Below are 12,861 nucleotides of genomic sequence, written 5' to 3' on the forward strand. Positions count from 1 at the left end.
GAGAACATGTCCTCCCGTGTCCTCTTCTTCTTATGCCTAATCCTCCCTAGCCTCTGGGAGTGTGATGACAGGCTAGGTTGTGAGACAGTCGCAGATGGGGCTGTGGGAATGGGAAAAAGGGAGTGAATTCCTCAGAAACATAAATGTAGTTGTGAACAAAGAACATAGTCTTTCTCTGTGAACAGGACCATGCACAGCACCTATCACATGCGCACTCAGCACAAGGTCGAATTCTCGGCCTTCGCATTCACTGTCTGTGGTTTTGCAGAGCACTTTTGAGAACCCTGTCAGGACAACGGAATTTCTGTTGCAGGCAGACATGGTAAGCCGTAGATTCGTGGCAGCTTAAAACTTTAATATTAGCAATGGCCTCATTTCACATTGAAATCAATGTCGGTCCCTGCTGCCAGCAATCCGGCAAGCAGGAAGTCTGCTCCTGTCCCACACCCTCGCGGCTGTCCCCGGGAACGATCCCTTTCGGCTGACCCTCTCCCGCCTCCACCGCGTGGCTGCAAACCAGCGGTTACAGTTCTGTAAAGGAACGGTAAAGCAGTCCCAACACTAACATTCCCCTACCTCATTCAAAGCAGGTCATCATGAGCGACATCACCCTCATGAGGATCTCTGAGAGCGACAGACAGAGAATGCTCCGGGAAAGCCTCCAAAGACCAGGGCCGTATGCCGCCATGCTGTGCCAAGCAATGATTCCGGAGTACTTGCTAGTCTCGTGGCGCGGCAACGTGTCCTACTACGGAGGACCCAATAAGGCTGCTCTCCCCAAGAACCTAATGCAGCGGATTTCAAATTACCTGCAGGAGAGCTTCCTTGAGATGTCCCAGGAGGATTTCTGCTCCATCCCCGGACATATAGACCGCATCTTACTGTAGCTGCAGTAGCAGGGACTAAACAGTAGAGCGGCTTGGGCAGGACAATCATGCAAAACCGGACATTGCTAGATTTTTTTTCAGTAGTTGCACTGCCCATGACTGAACCGTAAAGTTAATCAAACTAATCATGAGAAACCCATTTTTTAAATTGTTAATATTCATGTTCTGTTACAAATAAATGTTTAGATGTTTACAACACTTACTGGATGATCCTTCACCAGATTCTGTGTCCGGGGTAACGGCTGGGGAGGGTTGGTAGGGGATCTCTGTAAGGGTGATGAAGAGATCCTGGCTGTCGGGGAAATCAGCGTTGTGAGCGCTGTCGACTGCCTCGTCCTCCTCATCTCCTTCCTCATCTTCCCCGTCCGCGAACATCTCCGAGGATCCGGCCGTGGACACTATCCCATCCTCGGAGTCCACAGTCAGTGGTGGGGTAGTGGTGGCGGCCGCACCGAGGATGGAATGCAGTGCCTCGTAGAAACGGGATGTCTGGGGATGGGATCCGGAGCGTCCGTTTGCCTCTTTGGTCTTCTGGTAGCCTTGCCTCAGCTCCTTGATTTTCACGCGGCACTGCGTTACATCCCGGCTGTATCCTCTCTCTGCCATGTCTTTAGAGATCTTCTCATAGATCTTTGCATTCCGTCTTTTGGATCGCAGCTCGGAAAGCACGGACTCATCGCCCCACACAGCGATGAGATCCAAGACTTCCCGATCAGTCCATGCTGGGGCCCTCTTTCTATTCTGAGCTTGCACTGCCATCAGTGCTGGAGAGCTCTGCATCGTTGCCAGTGCTGCTGAGCTCGCCACGATGTCCAGACAGGAAATGAGATTCAAACTGGCCAGACAGGAAAAGGAATTCAAATTCAAATTTTCCCGGGGCTTTTCCTGTGTGGCAGTTCAGAACATCCGAGCTCTTACTGCTGTCCAGAGCGTCAACAGAGTGGTGCACTGTGGGATAGCTCCTGGAGCTATTAGCGTCGATTTCCATCCACACCTAGCCTAATTCGACATGGCCATGTCGAATTTAGCGCTACTCCCCTCGTCGGGGAGGAGTACAGAAGTCGAATTAAAGAGACCTCTATGTCGAACTAAATACCTTCGCGGTGTGGACGGGTGCAGGGTTAATTCGATGTAACGGCGCTAACTTCGACATAAACGCCTAGTGTAGACCAGGCCTTAAACTTTGAGTTGAGTGCTGTAACTATTTTTAGAAATCTCACATTGATACCTTCTTTGCATTTTGTCAAATCTGCTGTGAAAGTGTTCTTAAAACAAACATGCTGGTTCATCATCCGAGACTGCTATAACATGAAATATATGGCAGAATACGGGTAAAAGTAGGAGACATACAGTTCTCCCCCAATGAGTTCAGTCACAAATTTAATCAACACGTTTTTTTAACAAGCATCATCAGGATGGAAGCATGTCCTCTGAAATGGTGGCCGAAGCATGAAGGGGCATAAGAATGTTTAGCATATCTGGCACGTAAATACCTTGCAACGCTGGCTCCAAAAGTGCCATGCGAATGCCTGTTCTCATTTTCAGGTGCTGTTGTAAATGAGAAGCAGGCAGCAGTATCTCCCATAAATATAAACAAAAGAGTTTGTCTTAGCGGTTGGCTGAACAAGAAGTAGGACTGAGTGGACTTGTAGGCTCTAACATTTTACATTGTTTTGTTTTTGAGTGCAGTTATGTAATAAAAAAATCTACATTTGTAAGTTACACTTTCATGATAAAGAGATTGCACTACAGTACTTGTAGGAGGTGAATTGAAAAAATACGATTTCTATCATTTTTTACAGTGCAAATATTTGTAATCAAAAATAATATAAAGTGAGCATTGTACACTTTATGTTCTGCGTTGTAATGGAAATCGATATATTTGAATGTGTAGAAAAACATGCAAAAATATTTAATAAATTTCAATTGGTATTCTATTGTTTAACAGTGCAATTAATCGATTAATTTTTTTGAGTTAATCGTGCGAGTTAACTGCAATTAATCAACAGCCCTATTAAATAATACCTCTCCTTTGTTCACGTTAATGTCCTTAGCGCATAGGCATATTCTTACACATCTATTGAACTGCTGCTGATGTGCATGCATCTTAGGCAGTTTGTGGGCACTCTAATCTTTTTGTGTTTAATCCCACCAGTGTATCTGGGAGAAAGAGTTAGTACTTCAATTGTTGATATTAATTCTTTTTGTTTTAGGAGTCTGAGTATGTCTCTGCTCATCTCCATGAATGGATAGATCTGATTTTTGGCTACAAACAGAGGGGACCAGCTGCAGTGGAGGCGCTCAATGTGTTCTATTACTGTACTTACGAAGGTACAAAACTATGCTCTCTTCTTGTCATTGCAATCATATTTGTGGGGTTTGAGAAATATCTGGAAACAGATTCCTCATCGTGAATGCAGTATAGTGCCATATGGTAAAAGAACAGAATATTTGATGATCAGATAAGGAAATGTGAATTTTTAGTTAAATACCCTCTTTAGCCCTTCTGTAGGAACTTTATAATTGCTTCTGTTCAATTAACAAACTGTTCTTTAAGATTCCATTGGAAACATAATGGAAAACATTGGAACTTATTTTCTAGAGTCTAGTCATAGTAATTTACTATAGAACATATTTTAGAAGGTAAACTTTAGAAAGTCTTTAATCAAGAAAGTATATTCTGGGTTATTTTTTGCATGCATTAAATAAAGAAAATTTATCTTCCCAAAAGCAGATGCTGCAACCAAAACACTTACTAACTTCTGTAGGAGAAAGTTTGCAGAATGGAACTTTTAGAAGACTATGTAAAATAAACTCATGGTGGTTGATAATTATATAGAGAGAAGGGGTAATGATTTTGCAGTTAGTGTATATTTTCCTACTTGTGTTTTGTATCTCTTTCTTCAGTGAATTATGTGTAGACAATGCTGCTTTTTGTTTTACTGCCCTCTGCTATTCTGGTTATGATTCCAGGAGCTGTGGATTTAGATGCCTTAACAGATGAGAAGGAAAGAAAAGCTTTAGAAGGGATGATTAACAATTTTGGACAAACACCCTGTCAGCTGCTGAAGGTAAATCTCTTTTTGTAGCAATAAACACACAAGTTCCATATCAGTCAGTTTTGGGAAGATATACATTGAGTGGCAGGGGCTTGTGGAAGGATCGTGCAACCATTGTGATGGCCATTGTTCCTTTAAGAGTCTATTCCAGGTATTATAACCTGTAAGTTCTAGGAAACCCGTAATTTGTAGGAAAGTTAATCTTCTAGGGTGTTATCATTAATAAAGAAGACCTGGTATAAAATTTTCAAAAAAGCCTAATTCCCATTTTCAAAGGGGACTAGACACTTAGGAGCCTAAGTCCCATTGACTTTCAATTCGATTTAAGCACCTAAGTATCTAAGGGTATGTTTTCACTACCGGCCGGATCGGTGGGCAGCGATCGATCCCCAAGCACTCTCCCATCGACACCTGTACTCCAGCTCGGTGAGAGGCGCATGCAGAGTCGACGGAGGAGCGGTAGCAGTAGCAGTCGACTCACCGCGGTGAAAAGACCGCACGGTAAGTCAATCTAAGTACGTCAACTTCAGCTACATTATTCACGTAGCTGAAGTTGCGTAACATAGATTGATCCTCCCCCTCCCAGTGTAGCCCAGGACCAAGTCACTTTTGAAAATGGGAATTAGACTCCAGAGTCACTTAGGAGCCTTTGAAAATTTTATCTCTGGTATTTCATCTTCCGATATAACTTAAATAGATGTGGAAACAACTTTCTTCATAATTTTGCCACTTAATATTTTTGAGCGCTAACTATAGCTCTGAGAAAAGCCCCTTCAGATAGACTTGCCATCTAGTCAATTTTTTTAATCAGATTATTCATAGGAGTCGTTTGCCTTCTGCATGCCTTTAAAAATTATTTTATAGTACTAGGTATTTTGTTAAATATGCTCCTGTAAGATCGGAAGTACATTTTTGTTGGCGTTAGTCCAATTCTCCACTTCTATTCCTTTCTGTCCAGGTTTCCACTCCAGTTTTCCCTAGTGTCTAGTCCTAAGGCTGTCTAAATTCTAGAATAGATGTGACATTCTACAAGTGTTATGTATAGTAACCCTTTCATGCTAGCTTTCATGAGAGGAAAGATTAACAACATGGCTTGTAATAAAATCTAAATGTTCCTTTTTTAGTATGAATGGTAAATATTTCTTTCTCAAATAATAAAGCCAGCTTTAAGAAAAAGCCACCAAATGAATGTAACAAAATCTTTCCCTCTCCCTATCCCATGTAGAGCAAATCTTCCAAGTAAATCAGCCAAGGTTTTCTTTGAATAGAAAAATGGTCTAGAAACAGTAATTCCAGAGGACTCCCTTCATCTGAATTTAATATATTGAGTTAGAAATACAGTTTACATTCTCCTCTTGACTCTGAATACCGTACATGACTTGAACAGTTCAATAAAAGATTATTTCCTGCTATGTTGAGATTGTGTATAAATTTGATTTAAAAAAAAAATTGATATTGTCTCTTAGGAGCCTCATCCTGCGAGATTATCTGCAGAGGAGGGAGTACAGAGACAGACCAAAAGTGACAGCTCAACCCTGAATGTGTTCCAGCATCTCCCTGAACTTAAGTCATTCTTCGTAGAGGTAGCAACGGACACATATTGCATTGCATGTGTTTTAAGCCTAGTCTGAAACCTCTAATACGTTGGAATAAAAGGTGGTCAGCAGAGTAAAAATAAACTTGCTTATAATGTAAAGAAAATTTTGTACAAAACATCTAATAAATCATTTGTATAGAAGGAGATGTTTCTTTGCAGTGAATTTACAGAGGTTGAGTAAGTTTACTTACCCTCATCCTGCAGTGATTCTGTAACATTTATTTTAACTATCTAAATGTTACATTTTATCCTTTTTGCTTCCTTAGCCTTCCTACTTTCCAAATGCCTACATGCAGGCTGGAGAGAGATATCCTGGGCCCACTGTAGGCAATGGCAAAATTCCCATTGACTTCAAAGTGGTCAGGATTTCTCCCCTAGTGTTATTGGCCGAACTTAGCTATTTAAGATGTGTGTACCTCTACCTGGTAGTGCAACTTTATCTACCAGGTAACTAAAGTATTTGTACCACCTATGGATGTTTGTCAACTGAAAATGTCATTTCTCGTAGGGTATCAGTGATGGTGTTCCCATTGTCAAGGCTGTTGTTCCCAGGAACCAGTCACGTTCCTTTATGTCTCAAGGGAGCCCAGAGATCCTGGTGAGTTGGATGTGTCAGTACAGCTGTTTGAAACTCTGGGTTACATATGACTGCACTGTTCCTAAAATTAACCTTTATATTGACAAAATGTGGGTGCTAATAATGTTCTAGATGTCATAATGACATTGGGGATCGAGATAACGTGTTACTATCAATGTGAATCTAGGTTCTTATAACAGTCCCCATCTTAATAATCTCTTTGGAAGTGCTCATATATTGTTTAATTTCTTCCACTCACATTTGTGTGGGCAAATTAGGCATAAATAAACCTGTGGCTAGTCAGGTTTTGTACACCTGTGTCTAAAGATTTGATTCTGTTCCTTTCAAATCACTGACAAAAATAGTACACTACATTAAAACTAGATGGAATTACTTTCACACTGGCTCAGTAACAAAACGACTCTGGGAATGTCTTTTAATTTGTCATAACTTTAAATGCTAGTTACTACCACTGAGTATTTCAAAGAAAATAAAATACAAGAATTAAATAATTATGATGAAATGCATGTGCAAAGCACAGGCCTTCTTACCAGCCTGTGTCTCAAGTACCAATCGCTGTTCTAGCTAGCCAATATATATCACACACAAGCATCATTCACTGTTCTATCTAGGCAGTATATACCATACGTTAGAGTCATAACTAAGCAGGGCTTTGGAGCTGTGCTGCGGCTCAGCTCCAGGCAAAAACCTGCAGCTCCACTGCTACAGAGCTGCTCCGCGCTCCAGCTCCAGGTTCCGCTCCAAAGCCCTGTAACTAAGGCTAAGATTTTGTCATAGTTATTTTTAGTAAAAGACATGAACAGGTCATGGGCAATAAACAAAAATTCACGGAAGCCGTGACCTGTCTGTGACGTTTGCTGCTGCGGCTCCAGGGTTTCCCCTGCCACCGTGGTGGCTGGAAGCTCCAGGGGGCCCCTCCTCCACCCACTGTGGCTGGGAGCTGCACGGTGACCATATTTCCCAAAGAGAAAATGGGACACTCCCAGCCACTCGCCTGAGGTGTGTCCCCCCACCTGAGTCTTTTGCCTCTTCCTGGAATCCTGAGGAGGGCCCACTCAGGAGTCTGTCACCTGTCGCTAGAACCTTGCAGGGGACCTCCTGTCGCTGCTGTTGCCTGTCACTGGAACCCTGCCAGGGCCCCCGCTGGCTGCCAGCTCCAGAGTCTGAAACAGAGAATGTCATGGAGGTCTCTGAAAGTCAGGGATTCCTTGACTTCCATGGCGTCCATGACACATACGTAGCCTTAGTCATAACTCGTTATTTTAAAAAAATAATAAAACAAAAAACCTCAGACTCTCCATCCTGTCCTCATGATAGTGCTAGCCTCAGCTGGATCAGTTTGGTGGTAAACTCTCGAGAGACCTGTGTTGGCTCAGATGCAAGCTCTGTTATTGGGAAAGACATGCAAAGAAGAGGGCTTTGCAACATCACACAATTTCATTGATTTTTATCAAACTTACTTTTTCAGGTGATAGCAAGTCTGAACTGCATTATTGGAACCCACGGGTGGCTACCATATGATAGAAATATCTCCAACTATTTTACATTCATCAGAGATCCAACTGTGACAAATCCCAAGTACGTAAAGAGGAGGAAAGGTGCAGTAGTGAACTCTATTATAAAAATAATATCAGTCAAAGTACTATAGGTACAGTCTTCTTCTATAGTGATTTGATAGCATTGCTTTAATTATCTGTGATTTTTAATTAAAACCTAACATCTATATAGTGTGCTTTACATTTTTCAAAGCTTTGACATCCCCTAATATTAATTAAACTACAGTTTTTCTCTGAAAAGGGACTATAAAAATGCTATTGTAAGGTTCTGTCTTCATTGTCTATTACTGACTTTCAGACCAATTTACTAAAATGTTTTTCTAACTGCTAGCCCTGCAAACTCATTCTGGCATCTGAGAGTCAAGCTTGCTTCATTATTCTCATGCATCATCATTCATAATAAATGTTCTGCAGATCTGGCCTTGTTTACATCTATGCAGTTCATATCTTCCAGCTATGTTTTCAGTGACATCTGTGCAATTCCAATTGCATTCACTAGGTTTGCACAAGGGTAACTGATTGGAATTTAATAAACTCTTTAGTTGGTGATGGACTAAGAGGAATAGAGCTCACTCTTCCTTACATATGTTAGCTTGACAGTATTAACGGGAGTCAAGAGTAGTTAAAACACTTGTCATCAAAGTGAACAGATATGAGACTGAATACATGGAAGGAGTAGATTTCCTGAGTAAGAAACTACCATTTATAGTCCCTTTCCACAGTAGAACCACACTTTAGATTACAAACTGTACCACGCCTTTTGATTGTTTACAAGAGGTTTGTCTTTTTACAGAATTTTGAAAAAATGTTTTTCTATAAATACTATTTAATGTGGATTAAAGTTATCCACAGAGTCTCAAACCAGGTAGGATATTGAATAAAGAACTAGCATGAAATCCTGGCCCTCCTGAAGACAAAGGGAATTTTTTAATTGATACCGGGAGTGCCCGGATTTCACCCCTGGTGTTCCTAGGTACATATTCTTTATAGAGCATAATATTAACAAAGGGCAAATTTTAACTGTAAAATTTGTTTTCAGAACCCAGCGTAGCATAAATGGTCCTTTCGCTCCAGGGCTAGAGATCACCTCTAAACTGTTTGTAGTGTCCCATGATGCAAAGTTGCTGTTCAGTGGAGGGCACTGGGACAATAGCATCAGAGTGACATCGCTCACAAAGGGCAAGTTAATTGGACAGCATGTCAGACACATGGGTAAGTAAACTATTTTTGTTTTGAATTATGAAATTATATATTTTATACATGGTTTCTGTAACACAAAAATCTGACACTTTGACTATTACAAGGCTCAGTCTTTTATAAAGGATAATAGAATAGTGTATTTGGATCAACTTGTAATGAAAGAATACGCTAGTTTCTCCCATTCTTGCCATCACACTCTGTGGTTCAAGTAGGACTAATGAAAACCTATGTGCCCAAGTATTTATATAGTCATTCCAATAATAGTCTAGTGTGTTTTAAAAACAATCTTTATTTTTTTAAGATAAGATAATAATGATTACTTTTAATGTTTGTCCTGCTCATGGCTAGGGCTTTATTACTACAACTAGGATTTTAGATTCTAATCAGTCTTGAAAATGTATAACACATTCCTGGTGTAGAGTTTGTGTTTGTTTGCAAATGTAACTACATTGCTGGCATGCTGCACAGCATCCCATTGCCACCAAATGTCCATCCGTTTTAAAGCTGGAAAAAATGTTTAGATAAGATGCAAAGTTAAGGTAATTTGTTTTCTTTCCTTTATAGATATTGTGACCTGTTTGGCTATAGATTTCTGTGGAATCCATTTAATTTCAGGTTCCAGAGACACGACGTGTATGATATGGCAAATAGTTCAGCAAGTAAGTATTCCTGCACAGCTTTAGAAGCAGCCTTCTGGAGGGTTTTGCTTTAGTGCTTTGTTCACCAATCTACCAGTCCAGTTTGTTTACAGACTTATTAGTGTTTCATTAGAGGAGTTGTTCGTTTATTTGTTTGCTCTGTCTGTCATGTTTGCAGGGTAAAACAGACTTCTAAAAATTATGATGAGTTCTGTATCTCCCTTAGACTGTTCCATGGTTTTCAAGTACACTTATTAGTGTTTCTGCTCCATTTATTATAGTGGCATTAATAATGTTACCTAGAGTACTTTTATTTGGTTAAGGTGCTTTGCAGACAATATATAACAGCCCTTTGAGGTAGATAAGTAAATATTATTCCTATTTTACTGGTGGAGAAAATGAAGCTGGAAACTAGAGGAGGTGGCCTGTCCAGCATCTCAAGAGTTTGTGTCAGAGACAGGATTAGAACTCAGGTGCTCCTGCTTTCTAATCTTGTTCTCACAGTACTAGATCACATCTCCTCTCTTCTGGTGTTCTGTTTAATGCTGATGTGTAACTGTCACTGGATGGCTGGCTCTTTAAAAAGAGGTGGGTCTCAGCCAACTCTCTTCCCCACATGGGGACAATGAAGGTCCTTTGACCTCTGGGTCATATGACTCAATCAGGCCTCTGTGATAGGTAAGGGAGAGGTCTGGTAATGAGAGACCAGGGGGAGATAAGGTATGTCTACGCTGCGATTGAACACCCATGGCTGGCCTGTGTCGGCTGACTTGGGCTCAGGCTACGGGGCTGTTTAATTGCGGTGTAGGAGTTCCAGCTCAGGCTGGAGCCTGGGCTCTTCGACCCTCCCCCCTCGCGGGGTCCCAGAGGCTGGGCTCCAGCCCAAGCCCGAACATCTACACCAGGGATCGGCAACCTTTGGCACTGGTTTGTTTACCTGCCGCATCCACTAGTTCGGCCGATCGCGGCTCCACTGACCGCGGTTTGCTGTTCCAGGCCAAAGGGGGCTGCGGGAAGTGGCAGCCAGCACATCCCTCGGCCCGTGCCGCTTCCCGCAGCCCCCATTGGCCTGGAGCGGTGAACGATCGGCCGAACCTGCGGACGCGGCAGGTAAACAAACCAAAACTTGTGATTTCACAAATGGAAACTAGATAGGATTTTTAGTGTGCTAATTTAAGCCCCTAAAATGTGAGGTTGCCTTTACCAATGTTAAACATAGCACAAAATGGCAGGGTCTAAATAAAAGAAGACCCCAAGGTGATGATAGTGGAAAGATAATTTTAGCATAAGTTTTCATTCTTCTTTATAAAAGGCAACTTTTCAACTAGGAAAACATCCTGGTTTACACTTTTGAAAGCCTGGTAATTCCTATACATGAAAGCAAGAGAGGGAAAAAGGAAAGTGGACTGCATACACAAACAAAGTAACTTGGTAGTAGTGACTTTTGGCATCATTGTCCTTATGCTGATGTACCAGCAGGCTACCAGTTTTCTGAGTTAATAAAACTTAACCTAGCCCTGCGATACCCCTTGATTTATCTTGGTTTACCAGATGTTCTTTGCAGATCTCAACATGCAAGTTGCATTTATTAGGGTTATTAGGGAAAATGGAAGTGTTACAAGCTACAGCTCCTGCTGTGTCTTCCGGACAATATGCCTGATTTTATCTTCTTGTATCTTGTATAAGAGTCATTTAGAGCTAAATCCAGCTAGCACACTGTAATGTCAGCACATTGGCATGTAAACAGATACTCTGACAGATGTATGCAGTGAACAAGAAATCCTGCTGTCACTTAGCAGGATACCACATGTTTGACAGGTTATACACTGAGAACATTTTACATCTGCTTTCAGAAAGAAAGTAGTTGACGCAAATGGAGCCAACCTCAGAAAGTTGAGGGTAGAACTCTCTCTTGTTGAATCCATATACCTAGAGCTAACTGAAATTTGGAATTTCCATTTCACAAGAAATTCTGACATTTTAGCATTTGTTTGTGCCAAATTGGGACTAAAAGTTTAAATTTTGAAATTTTGTCAGTACAGAAATTATGAAAAAAAATTATTAATGTGTCAAGATTTTGACATTATTGATTGAAGTGAATTCCGATAGTGATGCATTACCTAATAGGAGACAGATGCACGCATTCTTCCATACGGGTCATGATCCTTGGGTGGATTACATCTCCCGTAATGCATGTAATTCCGTAACTCTCATGATTCACCATGCAGCTCAGGCAGAGAAATCTGCATTTCATTGTGGGAGATGGAGTCCTCCAGGGAGCCCAGCAATAGGAGAGAATCGGGGGCCTAAACTACAACTCCCATTAGACAATATGCTGATAGGGAAATGCAGTTCAAGGTTTTGTTGAACTGACTCAAAACTGATTGTTTCTGGTCAATTAAGAAAATCAGAATATTCCAATCTAAGTTGAACTGACCTGAAATGAAATATTTCATTTAGGTTTTCCTTATGGAAAATTGAAATGTTGGGCAAAATCAAAATTTTCTTGTGGAAAACTTTGGTTTTGCAGAAACTGCATTTTCCAACGGAAAATCATTCCAATGGGTAAGTCCTGATGAGCTCTACTTATTTATTTTATTTGGTCAGACTAAGGACCCTGCTAAGACTGCTTCTTTTCCCTACCCCAACAGTGCAAAGCAGCATTCAAAGGAATCCCCAGAAACCTGTTAAGCCACTTTTTGTTTGGGGGAATCTTTGGGTGGTTTAACACCCGTGTAATTGACTCCCTTCCTCGTAGTGTCCAGTGTAGGGAGCATGTAGGGGTCGTTGTCAGGAAAATAGGGTGTGGCCAAGAAGCTGCAATCTCCGCCAGATCCCTGCCACCATGAGGGCCATAGACATTTAATTGGGAATTGGGGACTGAACCAATGCCTAATGGCCCCATGACTAGGGCAATGCAAAGGTGGCTTACAACCATAAGCTCACACTCACTTTCTCAGTTGCTGTACTGGTGCAATATGACCCGTTCCCAGGGTGTGTTCAGTGCCTAGATATTATGGGGATTCGTGCTCTATAAATACCCATGGCAGACAGATCAATAAATCTTGCACTTGCTGTGTATTTCAGCATTAGCACTCACTGGATTCTGAATTGATCATGCTGCTTTTCCCTGAACCCATGTCCCTGTTGCCATGGTGTGTCCCATTGCGTGCATCTGCTAGCACCCCTCTACGCTGCCAAGAGTTTTTGTCCCCACCAATATGAAAGCAGTGGGACAAATGTCCTGCTTATTGCTACTTGTTCACTCCGTTGCTCTGCATTGCCAAATTCTTTTCTGAATCCTCATCCAGTCATGTGTTCTGATG

General features: G+C 41.5%; 1 protein-coding gene and 1 long non-coding RNA gene across 2 annotated transcripts in view; one reads left to right on the plus strand and one right to left on the minus strand.

Annotated features, from left to right (window-relative positions):
• The window catches only part of NBEAL1 (neurobeachin like 1), a 150,866-nt gene that overhangs the window by 129,339 nt on the left and 8,666 nt on the right, over positions 1-12,861 (plus strand). Inside the window, 7 exon segments of the mRNA XM_034786588.1 lie at positions 3,101-3,218; positions 3,861-3,958; positions 5,413-5,529; positions 6,052-6,141; positions 7,610-7,719; positions 8,737-8,909; positions 9,462-9,556. Coding sequence (XP_034642479.1) covers positions 3,101-3,218; positions 3,861-3,958; positions 5,413-5,529; positions 6,052-6,141; positions 7,610-7,719; positions 8,737-8,909; positions 9,462-9,556 — 801 coding nt within the window.
• Positions 1-12,861, minus strand: part of LOC117885294 — a 34,950-nt gene that overhangs the window by 13,364 nt on the left and 8,725 nt on the right. The window lies entirely within an intron of this gene.

Source organism: Trachemys scripta, chromosome 11 (genome assembly GCF_013100865.1).
Source record: "Trachemys scripta elegans isolate TJP31775 chromosome 11, CAS_Tse_1.0, whole genome shotgun sequence".
In the NCBI taxonomy this organism is placed as follows: Eukaryota; Metazoa; Chordata; order Testudines; family Emydidae; genus Trachemys; species Trachemys scripta.